Source organism: Arvicola amphibius, chromosome 11 (genome assembly GCF_903992535.2).
Source record: "Arvicola amphibius chromosome 11, mArvAmp1.2, whole genome shotgun sequence".
NCBI lineage: Eukaryota > Metazoa > Chordata > Mammalia > Rodentia > Cricetidae > Arvicola > Arvicola amphibius.
Window position 1 is genome coordinate 71,747,756 of NC_052057.2, and position 19,409 is coordinate 71,767,164.

General features: G+C 45.5%; 1 protein-coding gene across 3 annotated transcripts in view; it reads right to left on the reverse strand.

The window, feature by feature from the left end:
• Positions 1-478: 478 nt before the first annotated feature.
• The window catches only part of Sulf1 (sulfatase 1), a 168,490-nt gene continuing 149,559 nt past the window's right edge, over positions 479-19,409 (reverse strand). For 2 of the 3 annotated variants that reach the window (XM_038347546.1, XM_038347547.1), the window contains 7 exons: positions 18,256-18,352; positions 17,069-17,163; positions 16,653-16,718; positions 15,199-15,374; positions 11,316-11,458; positions 11,099-11,222; positions 479-1,734 (listed from right to left, as the gene is read on the reverse strand). In XM_038347546.1, the coding sequence (XP_038203474.1) occupies positions 911-1,734; positions 11,099-11,222; positions 11,316-11,458; positions 15,199-15,374; positions 16,653-16,718; positions 17,069-17,163; positions 18,256-18,352 (1,525 nt within the window). In that variant the 3' untranslated portion in view covers positions 479-910. Of the gene's footprint in view, positions 1,735-8,417; positions 8,452-11,098; positions 11,223-11,315; positions 11,459-15,198; positions 15,375-16,652; positions 16,719-17,068; positions 17,164-18,255; positions 18,353-19,409 lie in introns of all 3 variants that reach the window. The other variant, XM_038347548.2, reaches the window with a different exon arrangement.

The following is a 19,409-nucleotide window of genomic DNA, read 5'->3' on the forward strand; positions in this document are numbered from 1 at the left end:
AAAGTCAAAACTACACACATTTCCCCAATGCTTAAGCTTATTAACCAATCCAAGAAAAAAAATTAAAATAAAATGGTCTTTGCCATGTCCCTTCTTTCAAAATTTAGTAGTACTAAGCATATAGTAAGCACACACACACACACACACACAGAGAGAGAGAGAGAGAGAGAGAGACAGCAGGTAATTTTTGTCTTGTTTATTACTTTTTCACTTATTTTATTTTTTAACCACCAATATTGTGAGTCATGCCTTTCTGCTAATCAATCTTAGCGCGTCGAGGTATAAAATACATGCAATGTTTTTTCAAAAAAAGCATAATTAAACAATATGTGATCCATACTGTGTGTCATTGCTGGGAGTCTATTCCTTTGTCCTACAATAGGACAAACAGTGTGATTTTGATAAGCCCACTTAAAAAAACAAACAAACAAAAAAAAAAACACTATCATCCAAGCAGACACAGTATTCCAAACTCAAAGTGCAAAATCATTGAACCAAAGATGATGATGTCAAAAAATTCCAGTGGTTAGAAACGAATCCAAACGTCATTATGCAGGCAGGGAAGGTGTGTTGACAGACTCACCAAGGGTGTCAAGCTTTCCAAACTTACAAAGGCACAATCCTAGCCATTTTGACTGGATAGACTTTATATATGCAAGTCCCTACAATATTCAAAAGATAATACTGTTTTAGTACCAAAAACAAAGCAACAAAACAGAAAATGCCCCCCACCTTTCTCTTCTTGGGAAAACCGTGAGTTCCAGGGAGTCTATGTGTGAGCATTTCCCGCACGTGTGCCCACAAACTTCTGCTGCGTACATGTACCCAGGGGAGCCCCAAATGCTGGCAGTTACGATTGCCACCACTAGTTTACTAATAAAAACATAGAAAGGTTTGGGCAACATCTCATCTAATCAGAGGGGAGTGGGGAGGAGGCACTGCCTTCTAGGTTCGGCACCCACTCCTTTGTGCCATTCTTCTGCATCTTGGTCAGTGTTCTCTCTGTGTGGCTGGAATGGACAGGCTGCTCCACACTGGACACACTGAACACTTGATGGACATTAGTTCTGTCAGAAGGAACACGAAGATGCCACTGATCTTCAAAAGCGTCCTCTTCTGGCTCCACATCCCGGGGATGTTCTTGTTGATGCCAGCTGAAAGGCTGCAGCCTGCGGTGAGACCGGAACACCAGCTCTGTCATGCCATTGCCACGGATGTCCCCTTCAGGAGAGTGGATTTCTTCCCATCCCAGCGCTTTTTCAGTTCTACTTTTTCTCCAGTGTTCAGAATTCAAATGATTCACTTCTGGAATGTCATTATTCCATTCAAGTCTTCTCTCTGGACTTAAGGTTGATCTGTTCAAATGCAGGGTTTGGAGGTTGACTGGCAAGGTCAAGGGAGGCGTTTCCCCAACCACGTGACTTGGGTCTTCACCTGACTCTGCAGAGGCCATCTCTGCCGACATCAAGAGCTCAACAGAGGTGACTGAGAAGTCACTGCTTGGAGCAGTGGGAGTCCCATTTGCTTTGTTTTGCTCGGAGTGAGGGTTCAGTGGTGCAAATGTTCTGTCTACAGCCTTCAGGTAACTAGTCCCGTCCTCCACACCGAGTCTGGGGTTACGTCGGTACTCATTGGTGTCGTCATCCACACCGGATAACTCCTCCAGGCCTTGCCAGTTGGCGTCTGAAGCAATGCTGGACTGACTAACCTTCCCATCCATCCCATAATTGTCCTCTGTGAAAAGAGAAACCAAGGGACCTCATTAGTGCAACAAAACGTTGTTGATTCAACTGGATGAGCAATGTAATTGTTCTATAAATCAATTTGAAATGCAGTAACGAAAAGTATTCTCTCCTAGTATTGGTATGTTGAGGAGTGATCTTTACGTACAAAGGTGGCCGAATGACAGAACTGGAAAAGGAGGTGACTGGGAATGTAAGTCAGTTGGCAAAGTGTTTCGTAGCATGCACAAAAGCCTGGGTTTGATCCCTAGACCACATAATACCAGATACACGCCTGTAATCACAGCGCTCAAGAGGCGGCTGCAGGAGAATGAGAATTTCAAAGCCATCCTTGGCTACACAGAGAGTTCGAGCCTCAATACATGAAATATCATCTTTAAAGCCAAAATTGGAAAAACTATCCAGCAATTGAAAACCTCTGCCAAACAAGCATGCCTAATGGGGAAATGACACGTCTGCCTGATGAAGGGACTGAGCCTGCTCACCTGGGTCCCTAGCTGTCCAATGGGAGAACAGTTACAGGACAAAACCATTTCTATTCATTGGCTTCCAGGAAATTGATAGCCTACAGGGTATTTTAAATTAGTAGGCAAATGCTTAGTGCAGTATCTGCTTTGTGAAGTCTTTGGTACTCAGTGCAAAGTTGATTTTGAATGCAAATAAAATTGAGCTCTTCAAGTGAGATGCTCAGACATATTTCTGCAGTTACAAGGCTCCTCACGGACGTCTGCTTCCAGGGAGCCTCTGAGCAAGAGGGTTTCGTGCGTGCACAGAGCACACCAGCTTTCCCTAACTCACTGTGCTCAGACGAAATCTAGGAAAAGGGCGCCCCAGACTGGTGTCTATGCAGCAAAAGGCAAGTCAGAAGGCTACACAAAACCCACACCTTTGAAGGAACCGCAAGAGAGACGGCTGGGATCTTCAGGTTACCTGTAAGCTGGAAAGAAAAGAAGGAATACCAAAGAATGAACACCCACCCATCTCCCGCGCCCAGAGTTTGTGCACCACACTCTGGCATCAGCCTTAGGGGAAGAGGAGGGAAGAGAAGGGAGGGCAGACTCAAGGTTGATTTGAAGTTGCCTGGAAAGAAATGTCATCCCCTCATGTGAGACATTGTCAAGAGTCCGGGTGAGTCAGGGCCCTGATGGCAAGGGAGGGTGCTGGGAGGGACTCAAGCTGGAAGTCTCTGTAAAGCGTGCTCCAGGGAGAGAGGAAACAAAGAAAGGAAAAAAGGATGCTTCCAGGAAGCTGGTGCGAGAGGAAGGGGGCAGCAAAAGGGAAGGCATTTTGGGTCCAACGGAGGGCACGTGACTTCCCCCACCCCCCAGCCCCAAGTAGTTAAATGGTAAGAATATTGTATATACTGGGTTATTCAGACAGGAAAAGTCCCCTTTAAACCAGAAATCTTGTAAACTCTACAAATTAATGAGACAAGAGCAAACTTAATCTACACACAGTTACTCTAAAAAAAATATGAAACAAGAATAAACAATAGCATCTTGATAAAAACGTCCCTGCCCAAATCAGCCACACTGCAGCAGTGCTGGTCAATCGAGCATCCGAGGATGTGGAAACTGTCTTGGGTAAGAAAATAGTTTGTACTAAGAATCTTATAGCCAGACAAGCTCTCCTTAAGGTCCTAAGGCTGCAGGAGAACAGTCTGACACCACAAGAAAGCAAGGGCAGCTAATTAAAAGGAATGTAACCCTTGCTAAGTTTCTGAGGAGGAAAACCAGCAACTCTCTTCACGAGGAAGGAGTGACGGGAGATGCAAGGTGAAACACCTGGGCACGTACTAAAATAAGCTCCCTCCATGACCAATCAGACGGACTGGAATAGGCACGAGTACTTCCTGGACCATCATTGGCATCACTAAGGGGCCCTTTAGGTGAGCCTCCACGAGGTACTAGCTATGTGTATGACATGAGTAGACAGGGCACGGGATGCAGCAATGTGGAGATGATCCAAATCTAAACGTACTATCCTCACACGCCTTCAGTCAGGGGTGATGAGGAGCGCTGTCCTATAGCCCACCAGAAGTGGAAAGGATGTGGACGGCCGCAGGGAACATTTCCCCAGGGAAGGCTCTGTGCACAGCTGGACTACACAGGGCTCTGGACAGTAACAGTTCCAGCGCTAGATGATATGTTCAAAAACATCATCAAAAGTTTGAAACAGGGACTGGAGAGATGGCTCAGCAGTTCAGAGCGCTTCCAGAGGTCCTGAGTTCAATTTACAGCAACCATCTATGATGAGATCTGGTGCCCTCTTCTGGCCTCCTGCAGGCCCACATGCAAGCAGAACACTATACATAATACACAAAGAAATCTTTTTTTAAAGTTTGAAACAGAAGATATTGACCATTTGAACTGCTGAGTTACATATTTTCACATCCATAGGAACTTTCTGCTTCTTAGGCCAAGAGCTATTTCTCCTTTCTTCCTTTCCTCCTCTTTCCTTTCCCTTTTTTATTTTCTTTCTTTCTTTCTCTTTTTCTTTACTTTTTTTTTTTTTTTTGGTTTTTGAAGAAAGGATTTCTTTGTGAAGCTTTGGCTGTTGTGGAATTAACTCTCTGTAGAGAAGGCCAGTCTTGAACTCAAAGAGATCAGCCTGCCTCTGCCTCTGCCTCTGGAGTTCTGGGATTAAAGGCCTGTGCCACCAATGCCCAACTGCTGTTTCATAGTTTATACAGACACACTGTATATACAGTGCACTGCACAGACTATTTAGAGTCCTGGTTCCATAGGGAACTGGCCGAGAAGTTGAGAATGAGAGGAGAAAATGGCACCAGCAAGGGAGGCTAACGGAGGACCCCCATTGGGAGGATTTCAAGCTGTCTAAGGAGAGTGACTAGAGGAGAGGCTGGTGCAACTCTGCAGTTCTTCATGTCACCTCAACCTCCTCTTCATCCAGGTCCTTCAGATGCGAATACTTAATGACTGCTCAGGAAGCAGTTTGCTCAAGCTGACCTGGCAGCGTAGCAGCGACAGGAAGCTGAAACAAAGCGGTTTCCATCCAATAAGAGGTTATCAGAAACCACTCAGTAAAGAAGCATTGGGTCCATGTGGTTTCTCGGGAGGATGTTGCCCCCCCTAGAGCTCTGCTGCTCTACAAACTGTTCTAGAAAACAGAAAGGAAGCGAAGGTATCAGGACACCATCGGCGAAGCAAATATAACACGGACGGTGGAGTAAGACAGAGCAATGGCTCCCGTTACCCCAATAATGTCCACATCCATCTCCTCAGGAGCCGTGGACATCACCTTAGGAGGAAGAAAGGGAGACGCAAGTGTGACAGCGTCATGCATCTTGATGGGGCAATGTTCAGGGGAAGTCAAGATAGTCACCAGGGACCTTAGGGACATGGCCGTGTGGAGAAGCAGGGCAGACAGAGGAGACTGGACTGTGGGAGAGGAACAATAGATGCTCATGTCGCTGCCTTCAGAGATGAGGCCATGGTCAAGGAATAGATGAAGTCAGAAAGGACAAAGTTCCCTGAAGGACAGAGTTCTCTGAAGCTCTGACATGAATGCAAGCCTACTGACAGCTTTAGGCCTGGAAGAGACATTTTAAACTTCGTGTCCCTGGAAACATAAGTACATGTCGTTTGGAGATGTGTCCGCAAATCTCTACAGTGACCATAAGAAACTAAGATCATCATTGAACAGGAGGGCCAGCACCAAGAGCAGGAAGATTATAGGCAGATATTGCTGGTAAATGTAGGTTCCTCATAACCACTAGTGAAAAGAACTCAATATTCTATTAAGAAAAACATGCAGTGACCCCCCAAAAAATTTAGTCCAGGAATTAAAGGGTTTTTTCTTAGCAGTTATATTCATATAATGTAACTTATTCGTAAATCAATAAAGAAAAAATTATCTGGGCATCTCATAGATGCTGATAATTAGTTTGCAAATTTGGTTTGATGGCAAAGCACTGACAAGAAAACGGGTGACTGTTTCCTTAGCGTGCTGATGGCAATCACACTCGGTCCCGAATTCTAACTCTCTCTTGACGGGGCTAGCCTAAAGCTCCCTCATTAGGACTAAATACAAGGTGAGGTTACGATGGAAGGACAGTTCACTTCTGAGACTCTGTACAGGTAAAGGGACAGACATGCATGCACAGACACTCCGGCAGCAGCTGTTCAATCTCGCGTCCACATCTGGCGCTCAATTTCCAGATATCCCAAACAGGGATGGGTGCCCAGCAATGGCTGCTGCTGCATGTTTTGGGTGACAAAGACATAAGATGACCTTGGACATACTTCAGGGTATCAAGCAAGTATTCAAGAACAAGGGGAATCTTTCCAGAATCACACAGAGGACTTAAAGGGACAATAGTGGCCATTACATGATAGGAGAAGAATATCCCAAGGAAACTGAGAAGCTTGCTCCATCCTTACACAAGTGATAGACGACATGGGAAGTTACTTTTCAGGGTAGAACACACTGAGAAACACAGATGGAACAATGGAGCTGGGGAAAAAATCCATTTGCAGCCATCATATTAATAATAAATAACTCCAGGCTGGAGTGGGGCTCAGGCATACAGTGCTTGCTCCAACAAAATCAAACCAGCACAGTGAACGATCAGGCAGAAGTCACAACTGCCCGCCAAAGCTAGTCAACTGCTCATCAGAGAGAAAGACAAGCAACTCTACAGTGGACTAGCTTTGCAAACAATGTATTAGCCAAATGACAAAAACCCAGCAAAGATATTCCCAGGGCACAGCGCTGTTTGCAATAATAGTCCTCTCCTAGACAGACAACTCCCATCTAGATGTGCAAACTCTAGATAAACATCAAGTTGAAGGCATTTTATAGCTGGTGGTCTATGAAATGTCATCACCAACAATGAAAAGCTGACAAACTGTTCTAGTAGGGATGGCACTTAAGAAAGGTGACAATTTTATATGATATATGACTCTGGATTGAATCAGAGACCTGACACCATATTCCATAAACATGACCTCATTGGAACATTTGGCAAGATGTGGCCTCGAAATGTGGATTAGGTAATGGCACTGGTTCATGCTGATGGCCTGATTTTAGTACTTACTGATTTTAGTTCGACGGTCATGGGCAAAAATGTCCTTGGGAAGCACATAGTAAAACATTTCTACACCAAGGGACACCATGCCTACAAATGACCCAGAGCTCATGGGAAGCAAATGGGGCACTTAGATCTATTCCAACAGCTTTTCTGTAAATGCCATGTTATATGAAAATAGAACATTAAAAATTAGTAGACATTAGGGTGGGGATATAACCCAATTGATAGAGTGCTTGCCTAGCATACATAAAGCCCCAGGTTCAGTTCCCAGCATGAGATAAAATGGATGAGGTGGCGCGTGCTCATAATCTTAGCACTTAGAAGGAAGGAGAGAAGGGTCGGAAATTCAAGGTCGTCCTTTGGGATCACTGACTAAAGAGTTCCAGGCCAGCTTGGACAGTGCCTTGTCAGCCTATTCTTGGGGATGGCCACCTTAAGAGTAGGCTTGGCTCTATGTTGCTTATATTTTCTGGGGATGGCATAGGGTTGGTACAGGGGCAGATAGAGGATGGAGAAGTAACCATAAAATGTCCCCAATAGCCCAGTTTTCTTTTTTTTCTGCCTTTCCTGATGTTATTTAGCTTCTCTGGATCAATGAACTGCTCCCAAAGGGAAGCATGTGAGATTCTAGCTCAGGAAGCTGGTGGGAGGTTTCCCTGGAGGCTCTCTAGTTTCTCTGAGGAGGTATCAGAGTGGGTGGTGCCAACTAAAGCATCCTGCTTTGGTAAGAAGTTGGGCCTTAAGCAAGTGCATTGCCTAGAGTTTGGACACACCAAAGCCCAGCACTGATGGTAAGGACAGTCTATACACCCACCCCTAAACTGGCACATTTCAGGTAAGTCCTCCAGAGCCTAGGCTCAGCGTAGAAAATCAGCAATGGCTGACATTTCTGGGTGATCAGTGGATAAGCTCCCAGGCGTATGCCTTCTTCCATGTAAGAGAGAAGGATGTGGGTTGGGGGTGATATCAAGGTGAGGCTACTCACGAAGTTCCATGTGTCAGGACTATAGTTCTCGTGTATGTTAGGAACATGCTGTTTGACCCTGACCACCTTGTCCCTAACCCCTGACACTGTCTCTTCATTTCCCTCCAATCGAATTCTCCTTATGGCCACTGCTTTTGCCAAAGTTAATCAATGACTGCGCACAGGGAAATTCTTTGTTTCTTCTGACTTCGGCTTCAGAGTGTTCTCAAATTTTCCCTTAGTCCTTTTTATTTATTTATTTTTAATTATTAGCAGTATTCTTAAATGAAAAACAAAACCTCTCAGTCCCATACAGTCTCTCCACCCAATTGTGGAAACAAAACACAGAAAACCAATCTTCATTCTCCTGTCCCAGCATTCCTTGCTTTAAAGCATCATTCAAAAAGCAAACAGGCAGGGCATGCATGGTAGAGAGGAAATGCTCAGAGTGGCATCTCGTGGGAGGGGGGTGCAGCTGAATTGATTTAGAAGCAGAAGGATGTGTCTGGAGCCAGGGACTCGATGGAAATGAGGATGGTGTTACGACACACATGCACCACAGCCTACATTCTGTGCGAGATGGCACGAAACGGAAGCGAGCTGAAATGGCCGGTCATGCAGTTACGGGAAAGAACTGCTGAGAAGGAAGTGTGAATACCTGTGTAGGTCATAGCTTCCTCCGTCTTTAGTTCCTGATATAGGGAAAGAGAAGAGGAATCAGTTAGCTTTAGAACTCATAGGACCTTTTACTATGCAGCTTCCATGAACACATCTCAATCCTAAAAAGAAACGTACTGTGTTAAATACAGGCAGCATCGACATCCAACAGAGAGTTTATTAATTAGTCTCAAAAGGATTGAGTGCTAAGAATAAAAAGGCATAAGGCAAAACAACATGTAAAAGGACAAAATGGGGTGAGAACAAGAAAACAGCGAGAAAAGTGTTTCCAGAAGTTCATGTAATTCTGAGTAAATTAAAAATACTTTTGCGGTGGTGGAGTGGTGGGACGGTGCTTGAAAAGGGAGGCCAATAAATAATCTCCCACAAGAGCAGTCTAGACGCCGGCGGGGGTACTGCAAGTGCACAGCGGTCATGAGGCCCCACCCGGTCTGTCATTTCACCACTAAGGACCCTATCAGGTTTCTCACAGTGGAACTGGGAAGTCATTGCTGATGACATAGGGTCACAGTGGAGCTGGTGAGTCATCGCCGATGACATAGGGTCACAGTGGAACTGGCCACTCATCACCGATGACCTAGGGTCACAGTGGAACTGGCCACTCATCACCGATGACGTAGGGTCACAGTGGAGCTGGGAAGTCATCGCTGATGACGATGAAGTTGTATTCTTTTGGGGAATGATAGCTTCATGTAATATTTCTAGTGTGTCTAATAGTTTGGCTTAGATCCCAGGCCTCCACAGGTTGGTTTTCTCCCCCTTTTGTCCCTCTTTCTCTCTTTGATTTCTGGAAAAGGTCAGCATATAAGCAGGGTGTTTCCAAAGCTTCACGCTGAGTGAAGTAAGCATCCAAAAGACCCACTATGCAGGCCTGGTTCTTGATTGGGCCATTTTCCCTAGGTGTTGGTGGAGAACTGAGCCATGACACGTCGCTGGGCTTTCTTGTAGGCTGTTTGATCTAGGACCCTTCAGTGATGGAAATGACAAGCAAGTGAACTGATTGTTTTGGGAGAAGAACCTCATTTCTCCCTTCAAGTCTGTAGTCCAGTCCCCCATCAGTTCAGCTGTTTGAACACTTGGTCCCCAATTGGAGGAGCTTTTGGGGGAAGGTTATAGAACCTTGGGGAGGTAGTTGGTGGTGGGCTTTGGGTGTTTATGATGTCACTGTGATTGCTGTTCTCTCTGTTTCTCCTTTGTGGTTCACAGCTTCCTGCTCCAACCACCTTGCCAACCGCTTGCTGCTAAGCTTCTCTATCATGATGGGCTCTTATCCCAGGAACTGTAGAGCAAAACACACTTTTTCTTCCATAAGTGGCCTTTGGCCTTGATGCTTTATCACAGCAACAAAAAAAAGTAACTACCACCAAGTGACATGGCCAGACGGTTGCCATTTTTATTGCTAGGGATGCTGGCTCTACACAGAAACTACAACCCACAGGTTGAGACTTGATTGCATTAAATATGCTTCGCCTGGGATGGGGAAAAATGGCTCACTGGTTAAGAGCACAAAGTGGTCTTCAGGAAACCAGAGTTTGTGGCTTCCAACTGCTTGTAACTCCAGCTCCAGGGCATAAGGACATTCTCTCTATTCAGCTATTCAGCCTCTTTGGGGATTGCACTTATGTGCAAAAACCCATATACAGACACAGACCTGTGCACATAATCAAAACAAGAGAGGAGAGAGAGAGAGAGAGAGAGAGAGAGAGAGAGAGAGAGAGAGAGAGAGAGAGAGAGAGAGAGAGAGAGAGAGAGAGAGAGAGAGAGAGATTGCAAGTCAGGCATTGCGACTTAGACCTATAGTCTCTACACTTGGGAGACTGGCCATACTGGGCTACACAGTAAGTCGGAGGTCAGTCCAGCTATGTACAGAAAGAACGCATCTCACAAAGCGTGTGGGGACTCCTGCAAACTGCTTTCCAAAACCAGTGACTTGAGCTTGTCTTTCTGTCGGGATGTCAGGGTAGTCTCCAGTTCTTTTTCTTCCCTCCAGTGAGTAGCTGACATTTACATTTCTATAGAAATGGTAGACAATGACTTTTGCTGGTGAGGCAAAGGCTGAGCAAACAAGGCAAAGAGCCACGTCCATATACACCAAAAGGAGAAAAAATTCAGGTGCACACACCGGGGCAGAATGGGGACATCTTCTCAGCACCATCTCAGACTCCAAATTTATGAGCTTTTCAGATGGGAGACGGTGGTAAAAGCGCTGGAACTCCCTTGTCCTGGCCAGGGATTCAGATAGGGGTGGATGGTTCCGGATGGTGACAAGAAGCAGGTCACTGTGTGTCTCTATCAAGTTACTGTAACAAGAGCTTCTGATTTACTTAGAGCTGTTAAGGGGGACCATAAGAAATCCCCAAAGCCTTGATCTCATCTTCCCGTGGATGCTTCTGTCAGAACTGAGGTTTTCTGATACAGCGGATACATGCAAGAGAGGGAAGGGTTGCTCACACTTGGTCCTTCAGTCAGCTCAGCTTCCCATCGCTGTAACCAGGTGAGAGACTAAGAAATCACATTACATTTGGAGCTGCTCACAATGATTCTCTTGTAAGTGCTCTAACCCATATGCTTATACACAGAAATGTTCCGAAAGGAGAAATCTTGATCATACAAAGAGTTTTCTAAATACAACAGAAAGAAGTAATATTTTTTTTTCCTTACCGACGTCAAGGCTCTTGGGTCTCGGGTTACACTGCTTATACCCTTGACAGCTTCGGAGCTCCATTAACTGCATGTGTAGCTGGTTCAAAATGCCCCGTTCCACCGTGTGCACTGTATTCGTGAGCTGTGGGCACAGTGGTCAGGACAAGGGACGTGAGCACGTGACTGGTTATCCCATTTCCAACCGCTCTCAGCCAATGAATGCACAATGTCTTACCTGATAGGGATCTGTATTCATGTCAAAATACTCCAGAAAGCCGGTAGCAAACTCACAAAAGAGAAAATTGTGCGTCTCATTAACCGTACGCAAACACCAGTATGTGTTATTGTTGGAACTCGTGCATGCGCAGAAAGATCCCACTGTCGGAAACGAGAGAAAAACAGTGCAGAGAAGCAAACGAGAAACCTTCAATAGCTGGCCATGTCCGTACCTCCTTACACGCTTCAGGGTGGCTTTCTAATAAACACTGTGTGATTGGCTGTCTGAGACAATGGCATCCTTCCCTCTATGCTGCCTGGGAAAATGCAGGGGACTCTCACAGGTTGGAGAGAAAGGTCAAGTTGCAGACACCTGAGTTAGTTACCCTCTTTAATTCTGGAAGGTGGTGGTCTCCAAAATGGGGCGAGTGGTTGGAGAGGGGTGGCAGAGTGACTGCTTGTGGGTGTTTTTATGTTTTCTGAAAGAGGAAAACATGGCTGTTTCACGAAGCGACAGAACTAGTGTCCCCACTGTGTCTCAGGGTCACACGGCCCATGGCACAACTATGTATTGGGAAGACAGAGTCTGAGATGAGGGTGGAGCCCAGCTTCATGGAATTGGAGGTGATGCTATTTGCAATTATGGAAGGCCTCTGCAGCCCTGTCTGTGTGTCCACAGGAGCATGCATGCTCGCATGTGGGAGGGTTCCAATGCGTATACATGTAGAGGGCACAGGACAACTCTGGGTGTCGTTCCTCAGGTGACACTCGCCTTGCTTTTGGGACAGGATCTCTCTTTGGTCTGGAACTCCCCGACCAAAGCAGTCTACACTGGCTGGCCACAGTCCCAGGGAGTTGCCTATTTTTCTCCCTAGCAATGAGATTGTAACCATGGTTACCAAGGCTGCTTACATGGGTCCTGGGGATGAATTCAGGTCTTCATGCTTACATGGCAAAGCACTTTACTGGCTGAGTTACCCCAAGACCTTTCTACAATATTTTAGTATGCAACGAGATTTGACCGTCAACACCTTTTGTACATAGAGAAGCTCCCTGGCTAACTTGTAGAAAGTATTTAAGAGACATCAAATTTTAAAACCAGCCATTCATTCTTCTTCTTGTAAAAATGGAGGGAGTGATGATGGGGTTTCAGAACTGTTTTCAAAAATATTTCTTAAAACATTTAAGATAGGTACAGTCAATGGAATGTATTATGATGTAGAATGCTTGAATGGCTTAGCTCATTTAGTTCTCAAAGAACTGTTAGATACATTATTGTATCCATAGCCACTCATAGTTGGAAAAACTGAGGCCCAGAATCAGGTGACTGACAGCTGGCAGCGGGGAGTCTGGTTGGAAGGCTGACTCAGCTATGAGACAACTGCCCTTTGAAATATCAAACACACTAGATCTGGCCCTGCAAGCTAAGGGCGATCTTTGAAACAGCGAATGAGAGGGGATTATGCGTTCAAATATTTTAACTGACAAGATTTGGGGGGCAGTTAAAAGCTGAAGGGGAGGTACATCATGCTCCATAACTGACCATTACGGCTGCAACCTCCCTATTGCTGATGCCCCTCAACAGGGCTTACTTGCATCAGCTGGCAAACCTACACACACTATTCTTGCTGCTGCCCAGTGTATGGATTTGGACCATGCTGCCCAGGCTAGTCCCAGTCTCACGATGGTCCTTCTGCCTTTGCCTCCTCCGAGCCAGGTGAGTCTGGACAATGACATATGTCAGTCATGATGGCACAGAGATTTTGGTCTTGTTGATCTCAACTCCCCTGTGTTCTGTGTGCTCCAAAGTCACCTCTCCTTCATCCCAGACACATTTTAACAAAAGAATATCTAAAAAAATGGAGTATATTTTCATCTGTTTGATTTTCTTATAGAAAGTACTCTCAGTTTGTCATTGATAATTTATATTCTTTTTATATGAACGTTTAGTTCATACCTACATACTAAAATCCAGGCAACCAGTATTTTCTAATTTATATAGAAAATTTCCAAACTAGCTGGGTGGTGATGGTGCATGCCTTTAATCCTAGCACTTGGGAGGCAGAGGTCAGCAGATCTCTGTGAGTTCAAGGCCAGCCTGGTCTACAATAGCTAGTTCCAGGATAGGCCCCAAAGCTACAGAGAAACCCTGTCTCGAACCCCACGCCAAAAAAGGGAAAATTTCCAAATCAATAATTTAAACATGTTGCGAACTTATTTCATAAAATATACAAGTTTAAAACTTCTGACCCCTGCTCAGAAGCTCACTCTGCTGGGATGCTAATCTCTTCCATCTGGACAACTTCACTACAACTCTTTAGGTCTCAGCCTAACCATCATTTTGTAAAAAGACCCATTGCTGGATATTGACTGCCCCTCAAGGCCCTGGAGCAGTGCTATTGGGCATCAGACCTTTATGATCTGGGACCTTATAGGCGGCAAGACATCCCTGGGGCTTAAGCTTGATGTTGACTACAGGGGCGGGTGCAGGAGGAGGGGGCTGCCTTCCTTCTTTCTCTCTTTGCTTCCTAGACACTATGAGGTGGGTAGATCCCTCTATCATGTGCTTTCCTGTGACTCCCCACCACGGATAGACAGATCTATCACAAGTCCCAAAGTAAGAAGACCGATCAACCAAACAAAACCTCTAAGACTCTTGGCTGAAATGAGTGTTTTCTTTTTTCAAGTTGACTCTCTCGGACATCATTCCCACGGTGGTGAGAAGACAGTTACCACGTGTACTATCTTCTTCATCTCTAAAGGGTACCCTCAAGCGCTTTAGTCACCGTTTCCTTCATTCCATGGCTACAAAGTATAATTATTTTGCTTGGCTCATTTTGTTACCTGCCTTCCCCTTCCCACTAGAATCAAAGTGTGATGAGGACAGACACGGAACCCTCAGCAATCTGAATAGCCCAAAGGGACATCCCATCCCCCCTACCGCAAACTCCATTTCAAGAGCCATGTTAAAAGCTGAATGCCGTGACTAAGAGCTACTAGGCCTCACCGTGATTGTGAATACACACGCAAAGACAGACACAACTCAAGCAGGGGCAGGACTGAGAGGCACAAGCTACCCGGAGCAGGTCCCCCATCTCAGGGGACCTCCAGTTTGAGAAGCTGCCTGGCTGCCCTCCACTGAGCCTTGGAAGACTGGGGTTTTTATCTGTGCTCCTGGTCAGCCTTCAGTCAAGGCCACTAGATCCTGGGCATAATCCCTCTACTGCTATGAGCACCATGCAAAGAACAAAGAAAACAAAAGCACTCTTCAAAAGGACACAGATGTTCCGTATCTTCTGCCATCCCAGACAAAATGGAAGGCTTTTACGGACCCCATAGTCAAAGGGGCACAGGATAAGGAGGGTGTGGGTCCTGCATTGACAGTATCTTTACTGTGTTTTTTATTTTTATTTTTTTAAAGACACATGCGTTAGAGTTAGGAGGAAACAATTTTGTTCAGGCAAAACTGCCCAGGTGTTTATTGCTACTGACCTGGGTGGGTTTATTGGGAAGTAACCACCTTGGGCAGCCTCTGTGTGAGACCTCAAGGAGAGACTTGGTATCTCTCAACAGAAAAACCAAATCTTTCTAGGAATCAAAACCAGTACTCCTGAAATCCCAGCATTGAGAGAGCAAGCCAGGAAGACTGTAAACGGGAGGTCAACCTGGCCTACACAGTTCTAGGTCAGCTGAGAATTCATAGTAAGTAAGACAGCATCTTCAAAAAAAAAAAATAGATTCTAAAGGAAAAATTGTTTTCTAGCAAAATGATCTGAGCACAGACCAAAACGGCATTTTCCTTTGGCCCACCCTGGGCTGCTGTGTCCTCTGTAGGATTCTTAGCCTATGTTAGGAAGACCTCCTCCCTGTACTCCGGGAGGAGGCGCCGCTGGGGGACTTACGGTTCCAGAAGGGGGCGGTCTGCCAATGGTTGTTGTCGTGTGTGAAGCAGGTGAGCCCAGGCAGGCTGCACTCCTCCCCCTTCCTCTGGCGTTTCTTCTCCTTCCTCGCCTTCTTCCTTCGGCGGTTCTCCTTGAAGAGCTGCAGCTTGCTGTCCACCTCCTGGGCAGCAGCCTCCCTAGATCAAGACAAGGAACTGTTTTGATGACCAGAAAGGACTTTACGAAAAGCCTTGCACACGCGTGTACGTGGAAGACACACAAGTGTACATAGAACATGACCTCAGGTGACCTCTGGCTCTCATAGACGGCTTCAAATATAGCCGGTGTCAGGGAGGCAAAATCACTGAGTGACAGTTCTCACATAACTTTATAGTAAGCCTGACAGTTACTTGTTCTTAAGCATTGTTGGAGATAATCATTGGCGTGAGTCAGTGCATCACAACCCACGGACAATGCTGCGATCTCCTGGGAGCTCTGTACCTGTCAGGCAGCCACAGAGTCAATGAATTGTTAGTTGGATGGGACGGCTTAGTAGGTGGACTAAAAACCATTTGGCAAATTATATATAATACATTTTTAAAATGAGTATTTTATCATGTTTCTTTTTAAAAATATTTATTTTTTGGGAATTCCAAATTCCATCCATGTATATGAGATATGATCATATCCATTCCCTGCTTGCCCCCGCAAGATCTCCCTCCACACATCTCCTTCCCAACTTCATCACCTTTCCTTCCTTCCTTCCTTCCTTCCTTCCTTCCTTCCTTCCTTCCTTCCTTCCTTCCTTCCTCCCTCCCCCCCCCCCTCCCTCCCTCCCTCCTTCCCTCCTTTCTTCCTTCAAGGTTAATTAGTGCTGCCCATATGTGCAGAGGTGGGGGCCATCCACTGAAGCATGAGCAACCCACCAGTGACCACACCCCTACAGAATGACTCTCCCTCCTCCAGAGGCTATCAACTACCAATCGCTCCTCAGGGGTGGGCCTCCTGAGCTCCGCCCTCACCCATGCCATCACGGTGGTTGGCTTGATCACATGCCTGTAATCACTACTGCTGAGTTCAGGAGACCAATAGCAAAGTCACGTTCAAAGGACAGTATTTCACAGCGCTCCTCATCGTCTTCCAACTCATCCACTCTTTTGACTTCCCTGAGCCTTGGCAGGCGATTTGTTTTCCCACATCGTATAAAGTTTGTCGGCACACAAATACAAATGCTCTTACAAGTACAACTTTTGCTATCGCTTTAATGTCCTCGTGCTTCCTTACATTCCGAGAGGTCAGCACTATTGCGGCTACTCTGCTGAACACCCTAATTTAGTCCAGGGTCTGTTACTCTCCATCGATCCCCACAGAGGACCAGGCATGGAGGAGAAGTCCCTGTGGAACACAGGGGTCCCTCCAGTCACTGTGGACGGTCCCTGACTCCTGGCAAACACGACAAATGCGGAGTTACTCACTTGAAAGGGTGAAGATGGTTTTTTAACTTCTCTTGCCTTTTCACACCTTTCTCCTTGTTGTAATAGCTGCAGGCCAGAAGAGTAAAAAGTCAGTCAGTCTCTCATATATATATATATATATATATATATATATATATATATATATATATATATATAGATATATATTGTAGATATATCTATATCTATATATCCCTTCATTTGATTAAATGGCTCATTACACACACACACACACACACACACACACACACACACACACACTAAGTGGATTAATATTTAGTTTGACTTAAGGGGATGAGAACAATATGCCTTATGGCGATGGATTCATGTACATCATTAAGAAAGAGAAGTTGGCCTCCAGCTAACAACACTGGCTCGTTTGTGCCGAGAAGTGAATTGACCCTGGGATGTGTGCTCACCTCTGCTTACCGCAGCTACATTCCTCCGGCTTCCTTTTCTTTAGGTGTCCCCTCACTTCTCTTAAATTCTTAATTTTATCTTGCAGAACTTCAATCTGGAAAACACACATTCACACAATTCCCTTCTAAGATCAGGATTTTTCTTAACAAAAGATGGTCCACCTTCTTTGCTGTTCCAGAGACCAGCTGGGAAGAGTGAGTCAGAGAACACATTTATATCCCATCTACATTCCAATCAGTGCGCCACAGAAACATTAACAGATACTTCTTCATAACTTAATATTTTTCTCAAAAATATCCAAAAGACTATTGCGTTCATCCCTGTTTTTTCCACGCTTGCTTTCAGTAGGACTATTGCTATGTAACTGGAGGAAGATAAATACCTTGGTGGATTTTCCAGGTTTTTTTTTTAAATATAAAATAGTTTTTACAAGAGCTTTAATTTTTTTAATCTCATTGAAATTCAGTTGAAATTCTAAATAATATAAACAAATTATCATACAAATGAATACTTAGAATGCCAAAAGACAGAGACCATAATTTTATTTAGTGTCCTCTAGAATACAGCATATACTCAATATATGTGTGATCACTCATGGGAAAATACTAAAGCACTGTGCTCATAAAAGGAATTTGGATGAGGACTTTGCTAAGGATTTCCCAGTTTTCAGGCAATTACGAAAAGGAGGATAGGTACATACGGAAGGTTCATCTATTACCGCAGCTGGGCAGCTGAGCACAGAGCCACATGGGTCACCCTGGCATAACAGAGTTCAAATGAGCACACAGCCACGTGGATGGCTTTCTGAGCACGCAGCCACGTGGACGGCTTTCTGAGCACACAGTCACATGGGTCACTGTCACAATAGGGTTAGACTGAGCACACAGCTACATGGATGACTTTCTGAGCACACAGCCATATGAATGGCTTTCTGAGCACACGGCCACGTGGATGGCTTTCTGAGCACATGGCGACGTGGATGGCTTTCTGAGCACATGGCCACGTGGATGGCTTTCTGAGCACATGGCCACGTGGATGGCTTTCTGAGCACATAGCCACATGGATGGCTTTCTGAGAACATGGCCACGTGGACCACTTTCCATGTGTTCGCTGGGCTAGAACTAAGGTCCTTGTTTACGACTATCAAGCTCTCTCTCACAGAGCTCTACCCTAGCCCAACACTGACCTCTTTATCGATGTAGGCCTTATGGTCCTTCCATGCTCTGGCCGACTGGTACAGCTCTCTCTCACAATGGATTGTATCATTTGGAAGGATGAAGCATCTGAAAACCAAACAGGACCAGGAAAAACAGACTTATGGTTTAGTATCAGGAAACACCAGAGCTAGCAAAGAGAACTCAATGCCTTTCAACCTCTTCGTATAGATACAAGCACCAAGCTTAGAACTGATGCTCCACAGGGTAAAGGAGAATGCATCTTGGCCAGTGACCGGATGAGGGGCGGGGTCACTGCTTTTCATATTCATCATCCCTTGAATAGACTCCACTCTCCAACTCAAGCTTTTAAAGTGCGTGTGTGTGTGTGTGTGTGTGTGTGTGTGTGTGTGTGTGTGTGTATTTTCAGAGTCACAATGCAAAATAGCTTCTTGGAAGAAACATATCATTACATTATTTTGCCTTTTAAAGATACCTCAAGTATTTCCACTTACACTCTGATATTTTCCTTTTCCTGTTTGGCCATGCTAAGGTTCTATCCTGGGTCTCTGGCTGGACAAGACCCTCAGCTTCTCCATTTAGGGTCCTCTCTCTCTGTCCCTCTCTCTGTCCGTCCGTCTGTCTGTCTGTCTGTCTCTCCTCTCTGTCTCTCCTCTCTCCCTCTCTCCCTCTCCCTCTCTCTCTCTGAGATAGGGTCTCTGTAGCTTTGGAGCCCTGGAACTAGCTCTTATAGACCAGGCAGGGCCTCGAACTCACAGAAATCTGCCTGCCTCCGCCTCCCGAGTGCTGGAATTAAAGGCGTACACTCCCACCGTCCCGCTAGGTCACTTTTTAAAAGAGTTTTGTGTATCTCAGGTTAGACTTCTGATCCTGCTGAATTCCTGAGGGCTGGGTGTACTCCTGGATGCCTAGTTTATATAGTGTGTGATCAACTCCAGATCCCAGGGCTTATTTTACTGTTTATCTAGTTTTAGTTTGTGTGTACAGGTGTTTTTTCTTTATGCACACCCATGGACCAGGGACATGTAGGATCTGTGGAAGCCAGAAATGGGTGTTGGATCCCCTGACACTGGGGTTACAGACAGTTTTGAGTACCATTGTGGTGCCGGGAGCCAAACCTGGGTCTACCAGAAGAGCAGCCAGTGTTCTTAGGCTATGAGCCAGC